Genomic DNA, 19,377 nt, shown 5'->3' on the forward strand with positions numbered 1-19,377 from the left:
TGCTTCCTGTTACTGACATAATGCCATGATGATCATCACATTGCTATTTTAAGCATGCTCGGCAGGGTGTGATTAACTTATTGGAGGAAATAAAATTCTGAAACAAAACGTCACTATCCAAACAGATGAGTGTAGTCTTTATTTCAGTTGGATGAGCTACAAAAACAAAGTGAAATGCAAATGCTCATGAAGGTTTAAAAAACCAACAACACATGAGAATAAATAACTTAGTTTATTACACAACATTATTGACTTGAAAATGTACACATTAGTACTCAAGTAATCAGTTTTCAAATCACCCACAGCAGATTTTAACCCACCCCTACACAAACAGTGCCGGTAAGACAAGAACCTGTAAAATCCCCCAACACACCGACAAGTACACCCACATTCCTCAGTATGCAGTGAGCGTGCCAGTGTGTCAGAAGAAAAAGATGCGTACACTTCCTTAACAACAAGGCGGCACACCTTAATCTCAATTGTGGCGCACGCATGAAAAAATGTCACTCTTTGTCAGTCTGTTTATTTTTCACCAGCTGTACAGTGTCCCTGTCCTCAAACATCCCAGCATTAGAAAGAATCCCACAGCTTTCTTCTTCTTCAGTGCGGCACCGAGCTGGTCATGGATACGAGGACGAGAAAGAGGTGATGGGGAGGCAGAGCATAGAGCAGTAGGATGGGTGCAGAGGCTGAACTTGGCCCAGCAGCGGTTGGTAGGTCCTCCAGTCCAAACCGCTTCCCGGCTTACAGCACAGAGACACCTCACACCTGCGGGCGAGACAGAGCAACACTGCATTAGACTCGGAGACGCTGAGGTTGTGATTCACATTCGGAGAAAAAGGAGGCACAAGAAAGAAATTTGCCCCCCATCCCCATCATTTTCTCTCAATGCATTTAACAGATTACATAAAACAGAAAATAACAGCATGTGTGGCATATCTGTATGTAGCTGTGCAATGGTGCTGAGTGCAAAGACGTTGGAATAAATTATGGAATAAATCAGGGACAGTGAACTAATTACTATATATACAGCATATACATAAGGACAGCGTATAAATAGTATATAGGCACTGACAACAACAAAAGATAACATATACAGCACACTTTGGTTCAGCTTTGTTCAGTTGATATTTAAATCAAGTATATTAAGTGCTGCTGATTTATTGTGCTTCATAATTGGGGCTGAAACCTTAAAGGTTTTGTTGTTAATGCTACAGTAATGCACAAATACAAAAGTGCAGCAGCTCATCTGGTGTCCTTCTTTCTGAAGAAGAAGAAGCAGGTCTGGAAAATGCTTTTAAAATGAGCCAATTGGTCCTGTTGCTTAAAGTGGGTCTTGGGAATTTTTCGTATTTTGTTAACAGAAAAGAAAGGTCATAAAGAAACTGTAATAAATCCACCAGCTTTGGGCTTTTTATCTAAGGTTTTTGTGGAAGTCTGGATAAAATTACTAAATTTATTTTTTGTTATCAATTTATGCTCCAAGACATTATTAGAAGTTAAAGTATTTTGAAGTTTGGTGAGAGTGTTTTCTTTGTGTAGGGGTCCCAAGAAAGAGGGCAAATGAAAGACTGAGCTGATATGTTTTTCAAGTTATAAATATGAAAGATCAGCAGCTCAACATCTGTCCACATCTTTTGCTTGTAACAGTGTAATTTTAACATGTTGCTTTGATCCTTTCATGTAAGTCACGCATCAGAGTATATTTATTTTCCAAGGCTTTAAAATGCAGGAGGAATTCTTTCTGCCACCAAAGTCAGAGGTGATGCTTCGTTTTATACCTGGTGACACTTTGAATAAACTTCTTTTCATCCTGATCCAAACACACAGCAAACGTCGTCCCGGGATCTCTCCCATTCACCTGCATCTTGTCCACCTTCACTTCTGAGACTGAGATGTGCTGCCGGAGGGAGAAGAAGTGTGAGGAAGGGAAGGGGGGTTGTTTCAAAGGGAGAGTGAGCACGTCATCACATTTAATATCACCCTCACCTGTTTGTAGCCCTTTTTGGACTTGGAGCACTGCCTCTTCAGGACTTCAGTCATTGTGAGCTGCAGGCTCTCTGCTGAATCTGCACAGGCAATATTTGAATAGCTTAACTTACAACAAAGCATAGGCAAGACAAAAAAAAAACAAAAGAAGAAGTGGGAATCACACGCACCGAGCTGCTGAGGTGTCCTCCACTGTTTGTGAAGATTAATCGATGTGCACATGATTTCTTTATTGATCCACTGGCTCCTCCCACTGATTGCCACCTGTTGCCGAGTCACAGATTAAGGAAATACGCCAGGCTGTGAATTTAAACATCATCTTATTGCTTGTGTTGCAGGAAACGAGTGTGTGGGAACAATACCTTGTTGTATGCAAGGCTTAGTGTTAGAGGGACAGCCTCTCGTTCCTCATCAATGCCAAACCTTTTGCTGGCAGCACCTTCAGAAAGAACACAAGGCAAAATTAGACGCACATGTGCAAAAGTGTGTGTTTGCCTGAATGGTGTCGCTGCTGTCTGATTACAGACATCACAGACTGATTTCAGAGTGTGACTCACCCATGGCCTTCACAGCTCTGGTTCCAGCCGTGTGTCCAAGCTCCAGAGACTGAATAAATACTTCCCTTCTCCTCTCTCCTCCAACCAGGGTGAGCTGTGCAGAGGAAGGAAGTATTCATGGTTATTGTGTCCTGTGCATGCCTGTGTATGTGTCTGTCTGCGTGTGTGTGTGTGTGTGTGTGCGCATGAATCTGCTCTGACCTCAACCTGGTAAAGCTGCACCAGAACAGGCTGGTCTGCATGTCTGCAGTAATAAAGCACCAAATCAGCCAGCAGGGGCAGCTGCTCCGTACCGCTGTTGCTGTGCGATACGCTGTCATCCTTAGAGGCCGCCTGAGTCATTTAAAAAAACAAAACAAACTATGTTGTTATGTTGGCAGCATGCGCATAAATTAAGTATGCTCATTAAAATAGTTTTGCCCAACTCGCCCCTGGTATAAGGAGAACTGAAAAGGTCGCTATTTTTAGGATGAACTTCTGAAACACTGAAAAGTCCCCACAAAACTGATTCAGCTCATGAGGTGTTTTCAGATCTCCAAAAAGTCCTCCACACATGGAAAAACTGAGAGATTTACTATGATCATCACTATGATCTCCAGCCATTTCATTGCTCCTTTCATATAGCAAGTGCCTCACAAGACCTCAAAGGATGTGTCCAAAATGAGGCCTAGCTTACTTTTAGTGCTAGTTTGCTGTAAGAAAAATTAAAACAAGGACACTGGATTCTTTATTCCCTGTAATTCAACTTCATCACTTAAGGATAGTGATTGGAAAAACATCAGCGACTTTTATAGACTTCTACTGTGTGGCGTATGAAACACTGAGAGGTGATGGTGACTGAGTAAAATATACCTGAGAGAGCACGTCAGAGGACAAGCTGAGCAGACTGAGGACATTTCGCTCATACCAGGGATCCATTATACCCAGCATGTGAGCTATATCTGTCGTCCAGTCGTCCACTGCAAGGCCATTTGAGTCCTGTATGAAAAGTAAGGTTGTCTGTTCAATTATATTAATGACATTTTATTATCCAAACTGTTTGCACAGCCATAAAAACATGGCTGTTATTTTACAGTACTCAGTGCTTAATGCTACCCGGTGTGTTGTGCAGCCGACAAATCTGCAGCAACTGTTTGATGCTATCAAGTCAATATGGACCAAAAATCTCTAAAAGTAGTAGCTGTAAACCCAGTACTAGCAAGGTGCACCTAATAAACTGGCCATTGAGTGTATATATCAGTTTTAAGTTTATAACGAGAAAACTTCAGAAATGGCAGGTTGTTAAAAAAATGTCTACAAAATCAGATTAATGCGAACTCAGCAGCCAGTGCTTTGGGTAATGTTCAGAAATAGTGTCAACCACTCATAAAGGAACAGTCTGATGAAATTGTTCTAATTACCAGCAGGGGGCGACTCCTCTCTTCCAGACTTTTAAGAAATCTATGAGAAAGTGACTTCTCGCCTCCCTTCATTAATGATGTCAAAATATCATTTGTTGAAGTTTTATTTAACGCAACGCAGTATCAATTTTGACATGAATCTATTTAGAGAGAAGCTGATTGTATGATGATTTGAAGTGTTGCTATGAAGTTCTTATCAAGTTGGTTTTGTAAAGTTGAACAAACAGCAAGCAGGCAAAACGCTCAGATAAAGGTATCGAAACAAAACTAAAATAAATTTGCTGGCTACATCCATCTTTAATGTACAGTCTATATATTTGACGTCTAAGTCCTGGAGAGAAAGCGAATTTATTATGAACAATGAAAAGACGTTTTTTTTGGAGCCAGGCACATAAAGTACTCATTCATAGCTGATCAATGAAATTAAAAGTTGTTTTAAGGATTATTCTTTAAAAGTGGTCCCATCCTATCTATGAACATATGGAGATAAAAGACGGGATAAACTGAGATGCAGAGGTGGCAGATGTTCTCACCACAGAGGTAGTGGTTTTGGTTAAACCTACTATCCGCTCCTCAGTTGGTGTGTGCCCTCCTCCCGGACTTCCACTTTGTCTTTTGGTGGGAACAAAGTAAAACTGCAGCTTGCACACCTTGGTGAGCTGGGGACATTTGCTCTCTTTCTGATGCAGGTCGCTGTAGGCTCTGGCCAGCCTTCCAGCCTCTCTGTCACCTCCAAACACCACCACCTTGACGAGGGTAGGTGCTTCTACCAGATCCTCCTCGTTGCAACTCAGGATCGGTCTCCTGCGGACGCACAAATGCTTTTGAGGGGAAAGAGGATCCAAGGGAGCAGGGGACTCATGAAGGGGATGAACTTTGGAGGGTTTGAGGTGTGACTGAGTTCTTTCAAAGTCTTTGTGGTAGGCCATGCTCTGGACACGGCGGCAAACCCTAGGACTGCGAGAGGGCTTGAAAAGCAAAGAGAAGCCTAGGAGGGATCTAGACTTCTTCTTTGGTTTCTTTCTAGGTTTGGGCTGTCTGTCTGGTCTTTCCTCTATGTCCTCCTGTGTTGTCTCCTCGCCCGATTCCACACCCGATGAGCCAGACGGCACAGACCAGCTGGAAGACAGAGAATAGCCGGAGTCCCTGGAGGACGAGGACGCGGTGGAGATGCGATGACTTTGAAACTCAGGATGATCTTTGTTTCCTTCCGGTTCGTCTTCCTCATCAAAGCTGGTGTCGTTATTGTCATCATCGTCAAGTCCAGTTTTAAGGAAACAGTCTGATGAATCCATGTCATTCTGAGCTCCAAGAATGTGTTTCAGAACATCTGCAGTGATGCAAAGAGCAGGATTAGCGTTAGCAGATTATCCTGTAGCTCAGTTAAAGGAAGCTTTAGTCATAAATCTGTTTAAACTGAGCTTGTTACCAAAGTTATCATTTTCCCAGTGGCATTTGTGGCATTTGGGGAAGGGCAGCGTGAAAATGTCAACAGCTCCTGATGAGAAGAGGAAATACTGAGATTAAAGTGAACAGCGCCATTTTCATATATAGTGCTTTCATGTTATTTCATGTTATTCCCTGACCTACCCATGTCTGTGCCTTCATCGGCACGAGCAGGTATAGCAAGGCTTTCTTTGAGCCTCTCCATTCTTTGGAGTATTCCCTCTCTTGCTGATCCAAGATCTGCTGCAGAGGCTGCCATCTCCATGCTTTCTGTCAGTGACTGCAGAATCTGGTCCAGCTCCTCAGGCTGCTTACTCTGAAAGAAACATTAAACATTAAGAAAAAAAACAAACAAAGAAAAAACTTTAAGGGGAAAAAATTGTGAAAAACCTTTAGATATTTACAGCTTGCAACTAGGGATGTAGTTCTCCTGTAATACAGTAAAATTACATATAATATATAATAATATTTACCTACAAATAAAGGTGCGGTATGCTAGAATAAGGGGGAGGCAAGTCAGATTTTCACAGGAAGCAAAGAAATAATTATACCGTAGGCAAATTTAAGTAAGTGATTTTAAGTAATATGCAATTGAAAAGTATAGTCACATTAGAAAGTGTTACCAAAACAGTCAGTGAGGAGTCACCTGCAGGGCTTTGTGGAGCTCCTGTAGGTCATGTTTGGTGCCCAGAGCTGCCTGAAAGCTGTGCAGGATCAGAGTGATGGTGACGTCTCTGCTGCAATGCTGGGAGGCACTCAGCTGCTCGGAGACAGACTGCACCTCTGTAGGAACATCATCATCTGGACTCACCAGCAGTACCGTGCTGCATACATTAACGCCCACAAACACACACGCAAATGTTTAGTGCGCACAGAAATATCAGCAATGTTTAACTCATTTAACAGATCTCTTTTTTTTAATATTTTCACTCACATTCTGTAATCATTACATTTTTCGTGGACTTACATGGTTTTAGAGCCGTGAATCTCATGGGAAATACCCTGCTCCGTCCTTACCAGTCTTTGAAATGAAATACCTACAGCAAACAAATAGGAGAAAGGTCAAATACATGGATCTACAAGTATGAATGCATGAGGTGGTTTTGTCAGGGAGACACTGCCTCCATGTGGTCACATGGTAATTAACCAAACCAGTGTTTTCTATATTTTCATGTGTCAACACCAAATGAACTCTATTAGACCTTCAGTGTTGTTATATTCTCTCTTATAACTTAACTGGTAAAGTAACAATGCCTTTTTGGTTGTTAGTAGCTTACTTTAATAACCATTTTGAGGAAAGGCACATCAATGCGCACATACACCACACTTGGTGTTCTCTACTTTACACAGAAAGTAGTACCACAAAACTATAAACTGATTTTACTAAATACATAACAAGTGTCAACAGCAGTCAGTCACTAAGTGGATTCATATTAGGTGGCACTTAATTCTACTGGTGGAAGTTTCCACATTTACCAGCAGAATTAACCACCATTTGGGATTGTTTGGTCAAGTCTGATTACCTGATTAACCAAGTCTGATTAACATTAAACTGATAAGTAGCTTTGAGTTAACTCTAAACTATCTGTTAGCTGCTTTGTTTTGAACTCAGTTTGCTTCCTCCTTCTCTGATTAAAGGATACAACCTTCTTCTTTTTGTTTCTATTAAACTGGCTTTGCTGCCAATGACGCTCACTATTATTGTATAAACACTTAGCTAGTAGTAACTACTGGTGGTATCTATTGTTATGTCTTTCATATTTTACTGCTGTGCATATTAGTTTCATTGCAACCTGGTGCTCGGAGCTCCTGCTGGATGACATTAAGCAGACGTTTAGCAGCAGAACTGCAGGGCTCGGGCCAGGACAGGAAACCATGGAACAACAGGTTGGCGTCCTGCAGCACGCCACTGTTTGCTGGCAAGTAAGGAGCCTGCAAGAGTGAGTAAGTGTTAATGTAAGTTCCACAAATGTTTTTACTGTGCAGCTGATAATGGGAGGATTCCTTCTCATTTCTGTCCTGATCAGTAAATAATAACTCACTCTCAGGAGGGTGGAAGAGAACAAGAGCGAGAGCGGCACCACCAGCTCATACTGACACTGCTCCAGCACCTGTAGAGGAAGAAAAAACTTGAATTGAAACCACTGCCTTTCCTCCTATAGCAATAAACAGCGCAGAAATTGATGTTGGTGTTTCGGCTTTTCACCTCCTTTGTTTTCCTCAGTATTTGCTGTAGAAGGATGAGGAAGTTGTGGGGATCTCTCTTCACAAGTTCCTCCAAAGACCAGCGATTGATGCACAGTCCGGCTAGTCAGGGCAGAGAGAAATTTTAAAAAACCTGAACTGAGCTGCGTATTTCTCCTTTTAGGTTTCAGTCTGATGGCAACCAGTAAACAGACTGTTCAGGTACTCGGCTTATAGTTAGAAAGATGCTTGAAAACATGACGCCACTTTCACTTTTGCTGCCTGTTTTTCAATGAAGGGTTTTTAGTTAGAAATTTTAAAAAAGGATCTTGCATAACCGGATACTTGCTCATTCTGTGTGTCACCACTTTCAATTCCCATTTTTCTCTTACAGCTCCCAGTTCATTGAGGGTATAAGTCTTATTACATTATTATTATTTGGAAATAATAAATATTTAATATTTTAAATAATATTTTAAATAATATTATTTTAAATAGTTTTACAGTTTTTCCACCAGTAGTCTTAACATGTCTTCCCCCGCCCCCTCATAGTGGTTTGTTAGGCTGATGATATCATTTTCTGGGGTGTTACCATTAAAAGCAGCTTTGCTTTTGAATCCTACCTTTCCAGAGCTGTGTGTCAGGAGTGTCGACACCCAGGTGACTGAGGCAGCGCTCGAGGACATGCTGGATTCGATCCTCGGTGCATGAGCTCTGATCCAGCGTCTGCATCGTCTTCTACTGAGGCAGACAAATAGAAAAAAGCTAAATTACTCCCTTTGATGCTTTGGTCTCTTTTGGTCTCTGGTCTCTTCAGTCACTCAGACTTCCCACTGATGGTGCTGGCCACACTTTACAATCATTGTTTATCCCTTTCCAGACCAACACTTGCTCTCACAAGCAAACAGCAAGTGTCCAACCAGTGTCCACAGCAGGGTAAAAAAACACAGCAGACTGGCACTTCCTAGTAATGCCAGTGAGTCACAGACTGGGGGAGTGGACCGGAGATGAGCTGGTGGAAAACAGCTCAACAACTTCTACTTTTTCATTCTTAAAATCAGCTGGTGACACCACATTCATGTGACTCACAAGCAAGTTGGAAATGACTTACAAACGGACAACTTCCTATTTGAGCCTCTTTAGTCCTAAATCAAGCAAATGTGTGACTTTGAAGTAAACATGGTCGCACAAGAAAAAAGAATTGCTGGAATTCACTTACATGCACCTGTGGTTTGGGCGTTCACACATTTAGCTGCAATAAAAAGCGCACAGTGAAGTAGGTAGCAGCATGAGCAGATTCCCCTGAGACATGGTTTGCTGCAGTATTTACTTAAACTCAGATCACACCCTATGACATGGATGAGAAGGAATATTTCCCCTGGTACTTTTTCTAAGGAAGCTGTAACTGGAAAAATGGGCTAATCTCAACCAATCAAAACGGGAAAAGGCCTCTCTGAGGCACACAGTGTAAATTAAAGGGAACATCTTGTGTCATTTATATATATATTGTCGATGCTCATATTAAGCATGCCTAATGAAATAATGTGAGCAAAACGTTTCAAGGCTTCAGACTGCTCCAAACATGTGTTTTCCAGCACTTTTTTCTTGTCTCAGCTTCATATGATGTCACTGAGATAGGATATCCCTTATATGGTTATCTCAGGCGCAACAGCCCCACCCACCTGCTGTCCAAACTTGTTTACCAGAGGCAGTCAATGAGAAGACAATTAGCTTAAAGGAAGGGGAAGAAGATTAACAACAGCTTGTTTTAGACAGCAGGCCCAGTGTAAAATATGTAGGCATTATTTTGAATAGCAAATTATCCAAAGAGTTCAGCAACAACCAAAAATATGTAGCTTGAAATGTGGATAAAGAGTCCAGTTGAAATTTTAAAAGAAAAATGGAACTACTCTCTTTAGACATGGGTAGACATGCAGAGCGTTCACAGTATTGCAACATAGTGGTGACGCCGAACTTTTATTTTTTTAAGGGGCTTGCTTCCATGGTCAGATGAACTCAGCTAACCTTTCACCAACATCACCAGTCTAATGAGATGTTTCAGCCACATATCCCTTACTTTCAGCTGCCTACGGTATTTCTTATAGGTAATGATTTCAAACTTTGTGTAATGTGTTTGTGTACATGAAGACACACACAAACACAGAGACACACATCCTCTACTTGGGAACGGCCGTAACAGAGGATACAGAAAAACAGGAATTAAAGCGGAACATGAAACAAGTCAATGACACAGACAATGACTTTTAGTCACGCTGTGGCTTCGTAGTCGTAGTTCAAGCTTAAAATCTAAAGCTGCAGGGCACGAAATAACTACATCTGCACATAGCACATGACCAACAAGGATATGCTGGAAGTATTTGTTTGCAGCAGCTACCTGGCATATCCCCTAGCAGCGAGCAAGTCCATCAATTGTCCACTGAGGAAGCAGGTGTTAATCCATTGTATGCTTTCAGGTTATATTGTTCAGGCCTGCCATGTAAACATGACGTGCCACAATGCAAAAAAAAAAAAAAAAAATACCATTATTTGATGGGAACTTGACACAATAGGATTGCTGCACTTTAAGCCAATCAAATGTATTTTTATGGCGTGACAGCCTGGTTACATCAACATCAGCTTTCAACAAAAGAAGAGGAACAGGAAATCTGCAGAGGTTGAATTAAAGTTTGCCGTTAGGTCTCTTATAAGCTGGGTGATAGATGCTCGTTCTAAAACGAGTTACAGACAGCCTGATATGAGCAGAGATGCACATGCAAGTTGATGCTTAAATGTTTTTAATGCGCATAAAATTAGAGACAACCAGCAAAGCGAGATAAATCTTACCAGTGAGCACTGTAATCTGTGTCCTAGATCATCCCAGATGCACCACAACTGAGAAACGCCAACGAAGGGAAACAATACAGAGACCACATCCTCCTGTGTTGGTGCTTTTCAAAAATAGACCCTCCAACTGCACAGCTAAGAGAGCATGTGCTGCAAAACAGGAACTTGATGAGTCTTTATGCTGAAGTAGTTTACACAAGACATTGTGCTGAAGCAGTAGGAGGAGTCTTTTTTTAAGACAGACCTCATTTGACTAAAGTTGTTCACAACATTGTGCCATAAACGTCTAGACTGTTGTGATCAAATGTGTCAGTCCCCAGAGATAAGGCGATAAAAACTGGGGTTCTTAGTCCTTTACATAGAGAAATCAATCACACAAATTTCATATAAATTTCTGAACACAGACTCCACAGCATGCCAAAGCCTCTTTGGATGGCCTATGTGAGTGTAAGCAGTGCACATACAGCAGTTAGGAAAGCTGTTTTAGGTAGTAAGTGGCAGCGAATGGCCAGTTTGAACAGTCTCTGGTAAATGAAAGGATCAGTCAGTTTTCTGATGACACCAAGAGATGTTAGCTACTCTTTCTGGTAAGAAAACCCTTTAGTAGGAAACATATTTATGCCATTACTGGTAAATGCCTGTTCACATGGTATAATTCAGTGAGTGTCAGAGGGAACTAGATGTGTGCATCTTCTCTGTGCCCTGAGTGCAGGACTCTAGTTCCCTCTAGTGCATTGTGTGAGTAGAATAAAGGGAAGATAAAGTGAGGTAGGATGTCAGTTAAGTAGATTTTGAATCCTTCTAGATGCAAAATTAGCTTTGGCGGTTTCAGGCAAATACAGTAAACCCATTAGATGCTTAAACCAAAGAGAGGCGAGCTGAAGCTGTCGCTGATCTGTTTTTCCTTTTTAAAAACATAAGAAGAAGAAAATAATTATGTGCCTGGTTAATTTCCTGCTATTAAAGTTGATATCGCTTCTGAGATCCATAATAGCCTGTTTAAGTTAACACGTTCATGTTTCAACTCATTGTAGGGTGTCTTCATCTCTTGTGCTCATGTTTAATACAGGTATTACCAACATAGGACAGTCTTGTCAGGGGAGGCACTGGGGGGACAGCAAATTTTAGGTGCTCCCCAAAGAGAAGCGGGATACAGCGGTAGAAGACCATGCTGGGCACCACTCCTAATAGCTAAGAAAATGAAACTGAGGCTACAGTTTGCATGCACTCACCTAAATTAGTCAACTGAAAAAACACTGCCTTGTTTGATGAGTCTCTTACTGCTGTAATATTCAAATAATATGGTCAGAATTTGGAGTAAACAACATAAAAGCATGGATCCATCCAGGTGGTGTAATGGTGGGAGGAATATTTTCTTGGCACACTTTGTGTACCAACGGAGCATCATGTAAAACCACAGCATACCTGAGTATTGTTGCTGACCATATCCACTGTCTTATGACCACATTGTTCATATCTTCTCTGGCTGCTTCCAGCAGGATAAAGAACTTTCTTGGACATGACAGTGAGTTCACGGTGCACAATTTTCCTCCACGGTGCACAATTTTCCTCCACAGTCATCAGATCTCAATCCAATATAGCGCCACTGGGATGTGCTTTAACAGATGATGCACATGCAAATCTGCAGCAGTTGCATGATGCTGTCATGTCAATACAGAACAAACCCTTTTAGCAAATATTTCCATGACCTTTATCAGTCTCTGCCGTTAAGAATTAAGGCAGCTCTGAAGACAAAAGGTAGTCCAACGCAATATTAGCACAATGTAAGAAATAAACTGCTGAGTGTAACTTATTGTTGCTTTGTGTATCAGTAGTGATGCTCAATGTGCTACATTTGCTTTTGTTTTGTGATGTTTCCTCTTTTACCTAACATTATCACAGCATACGTAAACACCCAAAAGAGTGTTGCAATTCTGAAACATTTATCAGCTTCCCCTTTCCTATCAACAACCCAGCAATTTCTAAAAACATTAATCAGAGTAAAATTTTATCTACAAGTTACCAAAAATAAACAATGGTTAAAAAAAAGACACACACACACATATATAATACTATATATATTTATAGTCCCTATCCCTAATCCATTTCATCCACTTGTGTGTGACTCCTTCAGTTTCCAACACCAGAGGTTTCCCCAACTGGGGAATGATGGGCCATGAGGTCATTTTCAATATCTAAATTGTCATGGTGCGTACAATTTACAGAGAGATGGGGAATGGCTCCAATCACAGCTTTGTAAGATGGTGAAAGACGTATCCTTAGCCCCCCTCCTTGATTCAAAGATGCTCTTTCCCTTCAAAGGATTTCGTTATACCTGGATGACTGAGCATGTATCAAGACATTCTAAGTACTCGTTCATATTTTCACAACACTTACTTTATCTGACTTTACAACCTTGTTCAAATAAATAAAATAAATGGAATCGAAAAATAACAATCCCAATTAAAACTGAAGACAAGGTTAACAAAAGTTAACCTATGATAAAAAAAAAAGATGGCTTTAAGCTGTTTATATGTAATATTTCATTATATATCTCATTGAGACGACAGTTCAGATGATTTTTTTTTAATGTACAGTGTGCCTGTTAGGCAATGTTGCATCACTCCCTTGCTGGCACATTAGACAATAACGACATGAAAAGGAAGGTTGTGTCTTGCTACTTGCAGCTTACTGGGGCTGCAAACGTGCAGCTGATTTCCTGTGCGTGAAGATAAGGATGTGGTTTAAAGACCAGCGATGAAACCACGGTGGTCATTGATGGTATCTTAGACGTGTTTTTTTTTATTATTGTATCTTAGTTAAATAACACATACATACACTGTTGATTAAAGAGAGAGAGGGAGCTGAAAAAATCAAATGACTGCATGACTCTTAAGTTTCATTTCGAGTTTGCTTTTTAAGCTTGTAGTTCACGTAATATGCCGGACGATGTCGCTGCTCCATCTCCGACGTCGAGACATTAAAAAAGAAAAAAGAAAAAAAAAAGCTCCGACTCCTGACTGAATGAGCGGAGCCCCCTTTTTTCTATTATAACAGAGAGGGAATGGGACAGAAGGAGATAGAGGTGGGCAGAGGTGTGACTGAGTGGACAGGCAGAGGCAGAAGGAGGGTCAGAGCCAGCTGGGCATTTGCCATATCTTGGTTTTATTCTGGGTTTTTTAAAGACGGGGGGAAGTATAACTATAGCAGTAGTTGCGGATTAAATCGGATAGGCTGTTTCTCCAAATTCTTTGGAGTTCTCCTGCACTTTCAGGCTGAGCTGTATATTTGGAGGTAGTGGTCTAGGTGGAGTTTTCTTGGCCCTGTAAGAATATTTTATACACATTTATTTCTTTTCATGCATTTGTTTGCGTCCTAACCCACTCTCTAATTTCCTCGTGAGCGTTATTTATTGTTTAATAGCTGTCTTGTTTTCTTCTTAATACCTGACTGCAGCGCTGCTAACTGATTATCTTGTCCTCGTCGTATTTCAGCGCAAACCCACCCCCTACGACTCACGGATTACAATGCAAAGGATTTTGGAGGTTTGGGTCACCTTGGTGACAGTTTCTGCGCTTACCAAATGTGTCTTTGGGGGATACGGGTTCAGCATGTTTGCTGCACAGTCTTCCCCTCCGGACCCGTGCTATGACGAGAACGGGAATCCTCGGAGATGCATCCCCGACTTTGTCAACTCTGCTTTTGGGAAGGACGTGCGCGTGTCCAGCACCTGCGGCACTCCGGCCGCCCGCTACTGCGTGGTGACCGAAAAAGGAGAGGAGAGGAGTAGGGACTGTCACACGTGCGACTCCGGAGATCCCAAAAAGTCCCATCCACCTGCCTATTTGACAGACCTCAACAACCCTCACAACCTCACCTGCTGGCAGTCTGAAAACTACGTGCAGTATCCGCAGAACGTCACTCTCACCTTGTCCTTGGGTAAAAAGTTTGAGGTCACCTATGTGAGCCTGCAGTTCTGCTCGCCCAGACCCGAGTCCATGGCGATCTACAAGTCCATGGACTATGGCAAATCGTGGGTACCTTTTCAGTTTTATTCCACTCAGTGCAAGAAGATGTACAACCGGCAGAACAGGGCAGCAATTACGAAGCAGAACGAGCAAGAGGCGATCTGCACGGACTCCCACACAGACATGCACCCGCTGACAGGTGGGCTCATAGCCTTCAGCACGCTGGACGGCAGACCGTCGGCACACGACTTTGATAACTCTCCGGTGCTTCAGGACTGGGTGACAGCCACGGACATCAAGGTGATCTTCAGCCGGCTTCACACGTTCGGAGACGAGAACGAGGACGACTCCGAGCTAGCCCGCGATTCCTACTTTTACGCAGTGTCGGACCTGCAGGTCGGAGGACGGTGCAAGTGCAACGGGCACGCTTCAAAGTGCGTCAAGGACAGAGAGGGGAATCTGGTTTGCGAGTGCAAACACAACACGGCGGGACCGGAGTGCGACAGGTGCAAACCTTTCCACTACGACCGACCCTGGCAGCGCGCCACGGTTAGAGAAGCCAACGAATGTGTCGGTAAGGGATCCCCTGTTTTCCAATTCACTCTGGAAATATTTAAGCATTTATCAGTGCCAAAATAATCGTAATGAGTGTTGTTATCAGTGTTTTCTGCTGTACACACACACACACACACACACACACACACACACACACACACACACACACACACACACACACACACACACTTCTAGCCAGGTGATTATTCGTTTGTCTTTACTTTTGTTTTTCTCACTCCCCTGATAACTAGTCTCTCCAATTTAAAATATCATTTTGCGCCTAAGTCTAAAATGCGTACTTTACGCACAGGGAAATATGGTAAATGGTGCTCCTTAAATTAGAAATAATTAATTTCTTTTTGGCTAAATATATTTTATTGGAGGAAAAGAGGAGGAAAAGGCCTTTATGTCAAAAAACAAGCTGAAATCTCAGCACCTGCGCAGTGAAAACCCCTCAAACTAAAACGTCTATATCTTCAAAATACTTTCTTGAAAATTAACCAACTTATTGGTGAATTATTATCATTTATAAGGGTATTTATTATACTTTTTATATCTCTCAAACCAAATAAACTGTTGTTGAAACGACCGCAGGAAAAAAAATAGCAAGATCTTTTTTCAGTAGAAATTAGGACTAATTGCTGTTTCAGCAAATTAAAGATTTCGCCAATTTAGTTTGAAAAAAAAAAAAATACAAATTACGCTAAAAGAAACACCAATGATTTCTAGGAGGCAGGTGCGCCACCGTGAAATAAAGAAAAAAAAAAGTCTTTTTCTGTTGTTTCCCAACTTTCACATCCTCCATATCAGTTCTGCAAAAACGCACTTTGTCAACCTTTGATCTTTATCAACATCCACAATAAATCCATGAATAGCAAAGAAAAGGCAGGAAGTCGTTTCAGTAAACAAAGCGCGCCTGCCCAAATGCGTGACTTCGTTTTGCCCCGCGTGTTTCCGACTGTAGTAGCAGCTCTAATAGGAAAGGAAACATTGCAGCTGCACAGATACACTGCAGGGGCGTGTTGTGTTTCCATAAGCAGGTGCTATTACAGATTGGACGGGCGATTAGGGCGGTTTTATTGACATTTTTGGCACGTAGAGTATAAACTGCCACTTTAGAGGCAGTAAACTATTCAGAGAGGAGGACAAAGCGCTGGGTAATCTGAAGCCAGATCTCCCCTCTTTTTTTTTTTAAATTGTAGGGAGAGTGTATTTGCTGCGATGCTGATTATTTCTGAACAGAGAGCAGGAAAGTTTATATCAACAGCTTAAAGCGAAGCAAACCTGGAAATGTAACAAAGTCTCCGACACTGCCATGGTTTGCTCAACCAAACGGAACAAGTGAACAAGTTGTTCCCCTTGGCCTCCGCCTTTCGCCCTTGCAAAAGCCAGCATGTGAGTGTATTTTACTAAAACAAAGGCTTGTCACTTGTGGCATCCATCTCGCTGTAAAGGGGAGGGAGGGAGGGCCCCCTTTACACCACCAACTCACTTTTTTTTTGTGCGACTGGTGTCATCAGATAATAAAAAAAAAGCCAGACTGATCATGTCTCCCTAAGAGAAAATAATAAGGGTGTCCTGACACCTTTTGCATGAAAGAAGAGGAGCCAGGGGGAGGGGTTGTTTCCACTGAGCGCTCTGGTCCATATGGTCTGGCGGTGGGGATGCAGAGTTGTGGCGCTAATGATGTGTCTGGATTTCTCCTCCCCGCTGGAGGACATCGCGGTGCTGAGGGAAGAGAGAGAGAGAGCGGTTATGGGAGAGTTGGTTTCACTTATTGTTCAGGACAAAGTCAACTTCCCATGACTTTGCATGCAGGGTCGTCATCAAAAAAAAGAAAAGAAAAGAAAAGAAAGAAAGAAACGCATTTACGTTGGCAGCAGCATTCCTATCAGCTGGAGGTGAACGACTGACAAATTCGACCATAAAACAAGAGGGGCACGGGTCCCCCCTCCTGCTCTTTCCCCCTCTCACTCTCACCCCGTGGAATGCGTTTGGCCACCCAGCGTTTCTTCATAACTTCCATATGAAGGGAACGTCAACATTTACAAGGAGACATCGAACGGCTGCAAGAAAACCCCCCAGGACATTCAAAATTACAGTAAAGAGACTGAAAAAAAGATTAGAGCGAGACTCAAACTGTCTCTCTATAGTCACGAGGTTTTTTTTGTTTTTGTTTTTTTGCACATATTTTATATTAGAAATAAAAAATGCATCATTTATTTTGGTATTGCATCTCTCGCATAGTTGTTTTTAATCATCTTATTATAAATGGGAATATTTTGCATGTTGGGCAAAAGTATCCACTTCTTTTAAATCTCCGTGCGGCCCTCAGCTATCCGGAGTCATTTAGGTGCCTTTACTATGCGCGACCTTTCAAAACTCTTTGAAACTTTCACCCAATCTAACAGAAAAGGTAAGCAAGTAAAAGAGACGGCCGTGAAAACAAAACCACGCAGGCGCTGCTCTCAAAACTGTGCCGTGGAAAGTAAAATAAATGTGATTTCAAGTCTGAGAAAAGCTCAGCAAATCATTTAAATCCGCAATTCATTTTTTAAAGTGTGTTACACGTTAAAAACTGCAGCATCTATAGTTTTTCTCCAAAACATATTTTTTATTGCGAGCTCTCTGTTTTTTAATTACGTAACAGACACTACTGCCACACACACACACACACACACACACACACACACACACACACACACACACGCACGCACGCACGCACGCACACACACAGCTCGGTGCTTGTTTAATTACTCAGTGCGTGATGATATTTGACCGTGAGCCATAAAGGAATGCATAATGTTGGGAAACGCGCACATATGGTGACACATCAGGCTCTCATGTCCCAGGCAGCTGCTTCATATTCTCTTCGTGTTCCGCGTATATGGCGCTCTGACCCCTGACAGTCAGGCCCCTGCTCCTCTCCGGCCTGAGTGACTGATGGGCTGTGAAGGTGGGGGTGGGGGAGGGGGGAGTGTACTGTGGGAAACTTTGGCTTGCCAAGTGGGTTTCGAGACGAGATGAAGATGGTCCCTTCACTCATACGTGTAATTTTGCACTTGTTCGATTTATGCTTTTGCTTTTGCTGTCACCCTGCCGCGTGATGCTCTGTTTTTCTTTCTTTTCTTTCTTTCTTCTTCTTCTTTTTTTTTAGAACCTCCGGACAACTGGAGGTGCAGTCAGTCTCATACAATTTTGAGGTGAATTTTCCTGTAGCTGCTTTTATGTGTCTCTAAGTGTAAGGAAAAAAAGTGTTTGTAGGAGAGATTCCATCGAGCAACCCTGTAGTGTAGAAAACGGCGTCAGGCATTCATTAAACCTACACAGATATCTTTGTGAGGAAGAGCCAACCTATTTGCCACCCACAAGGCAGCTGAATTAGGATGTGATTGTATCAGACGGCTGCTGGCTGACTCTGCCAGTACACTCTGTAATAAAGAATCTAAATGCACGTTCACGTATCTTTAAAGAGCCGCCGGGATTGACGGTAAATATGACAGAAGAATTCAAATCAATGCTACAGCTGCCTTTGAAGTGGCTTCTTCTGGTCACATGTAACCCAACAGTCCTCTTAAAGACACTCAAGTACTGCCAACAGCAGCACTCGTTTTTAAAATGCCTTCATCTGAATTTTAAAATCCGTTAAAAATGGATGTTAATGTGCACTTACTGCCAGCGGAAAAGTGGATATTGTCGCACAATATTTTCATCTGGAAGAAGTGTCCGTGTTCAAGGCCATTTGCATTTGTGCAGCTGGGCTGTGCACTTGGATTCAATCGAATCAGACTTTCAAATCAGTCGGGTTATGAGTACCTTGCATGGCAGCAGTTCAGAGAGAAAGAGAGAGAGGGGGGAGGGGGGGGAGAGGAGACACTGCTGGAGACAGGAGGGAACCAGAGCCTGGCGATACAAGGACACCGCAACCATGTGAGCCACTCCACATCTAAAGCCCTGCTTTCATGTTCAGTTTACCGCTGAGCCATGATGATTTCAAATATGGCTCAGTGGCACCACTGACACCGTTTCTGCTGACGGTGTCTGTGCCACCCGCTCCCCGCCCCTGGGATGCCAGGTTAGGCCGGGCCAGGCCTGCTCACCATCTGGGTCTCATTTCAGCTCCTTAGCAGCAGCCCATGTGACGGGAGAGAAGAATTTCTGCAAAGCAATGATGTCATAGGTTTCCTTGTAATAGAAGCTGCATTCGGGTCCCTTCGCTCTTACCCCCCCCCCCATTATTCTCTGGCCTGTCGCTGTGTGGCAATGCCAGGGGGCACAGAGTCAGCCCTTTCTGTTGAATTTGGAAGCTGAGACATATTTGTGTGAGTGTGCATGTGTGTGTGTTGCGGGGTAGAGTGAATTTTCTTTCTTTATGTTTTTTTAAGGCAACAATAGCCAGAGGTGACCGCTATTTTTGGGCTTGTTGTTGTTTTG

The 19,377-nt window shown here is 42.5% G+C and overlaps 2 protein-coding genes across 4 annotated transcripts in view; one reads left to right on the forward strand and one right to left on the reverse strand.

The window, feature by feature from the left end:
* Window positions 1–122: 122 nt before the first annotated feature.
* LOC146575635 (phosphoinositide 3-kinase regulatory subunit 5-like) lies at window positions 123–10,560 on the reverse strand. 3 transcript variants are annotated; one of them, XM_085270411.1, is made up of 18 exons: window positions 10,421–10,560; window positions 8,200–8,314; window positions 7,599–7,699; window positions 7,435–7,503; window positions 7,186–7,324; window positions 6,360–6,429; window positions 6,039–6,216; window positions 5,537–5,708; window positions 5,376–5,444; window positions 4,480–5,276; window positions 3,399–3,524; window positions 2,748–2,879; window positions 2,547–2,640; window positions 2,352–2,428; window positions 2,160–2,253; window positions 1,990–2,069; window positions 1,782–1,900; window positions 123–768 (listed from the first exon to the last, which is right to left on the reverse strand). In XM_085270411.1, the coding sequence occupies exons 2-18, from the start codon at window positions 8,306–8,308 to the stop codon at window positions 621–623; spliced, it is 2,574 nt and encodes an 857-aa protein (XP_085126537.1). In that variant the 5' UTR covers window positions 8,309–8,314; window positions 10,421–10,560; the 3' UTR covers window positions 123–620. The 3 variants fall into 3 exon arrangements, with proteins under 3 accessions (XP_085126537.1, XP_085126538.1, XP_085126536.1); XM_085270412.1 differs by having other exon boundaries at window positions 4,510–5,276; window positions 8,200–8,317; window positions 10,421–10,548; XM_085270410.1 differs by having other exon boundaries at window positions 8,200–8,317; window positions 10,421–10,548.
* A 2,932-nt stretch (window positions 10,561–13,492) lies between these two features.
* The window catches only part of ntn1b (netrin 1b), a 49,535-nt gene continuing 43,650 nt past the window's right edge, over window positions 13,493–19,377 (forward strand). Inside the window, exons 1-2 of the mRNA XM_085270414.1 lie at window positions 13,493–13,745; window positions 13,915–14,962. Coding sequence (XP_085126540.1) covers window positions 13,948–14,962 — 1,015 coding nt within the window. The 5' untranslated portion in view covers window positions 13,493–13,745; window positions 13,915–13,947. The remainder of the gene's footprint in view (window positions 13,746–13,914; window positions 14,963–19,377) is intronic.

Source organism: Mchenga conophoros, linkage group LG4 (assembly GCF_057382185.1).
Source record: "Mchenga conophoros isolate Kocher_MC1m ecotype Shallow Benthic linkage group LG4, M_conophoros_male_GT1.1, whole genome shotgun sequence".
NCBI classification, from domain to species: domain Eukaryota; kingdom Metazoa; phylum Chordata; class Actinopteri; order Cichliformes; family Cichlidae; genus Mchenga; species Mchenga conophoros.

What these genes read in the sequence shown, in the direction of transcription:
- LOC146575635 (XM_085270411.1), bottom strand. Translation starts at nt 8,308, where the DNA reads ATGCAGACGCTGGATCAGAGCTCATGCACCGAGGATCGAATCCAGCAT. An exon ending in GCAGGAGCTCCGAGCACCAG is followed by an intron (nt 6,430 to 7,185) that starts GTTGCAATGAAA and finishes TGTTTGCTGTAG; the next exon opens with GTATTTCATTTCAAAGACTG. An exon ending in AGCTCCACAAAGCCCTGCAG is followed by an intron (nt 5,709 to 6,038) that starts GTGACTCCTCAC and finishes TGTTTCTTTCAG; the next exon opens with AGTAAGCAGCCTGAGGAGCT.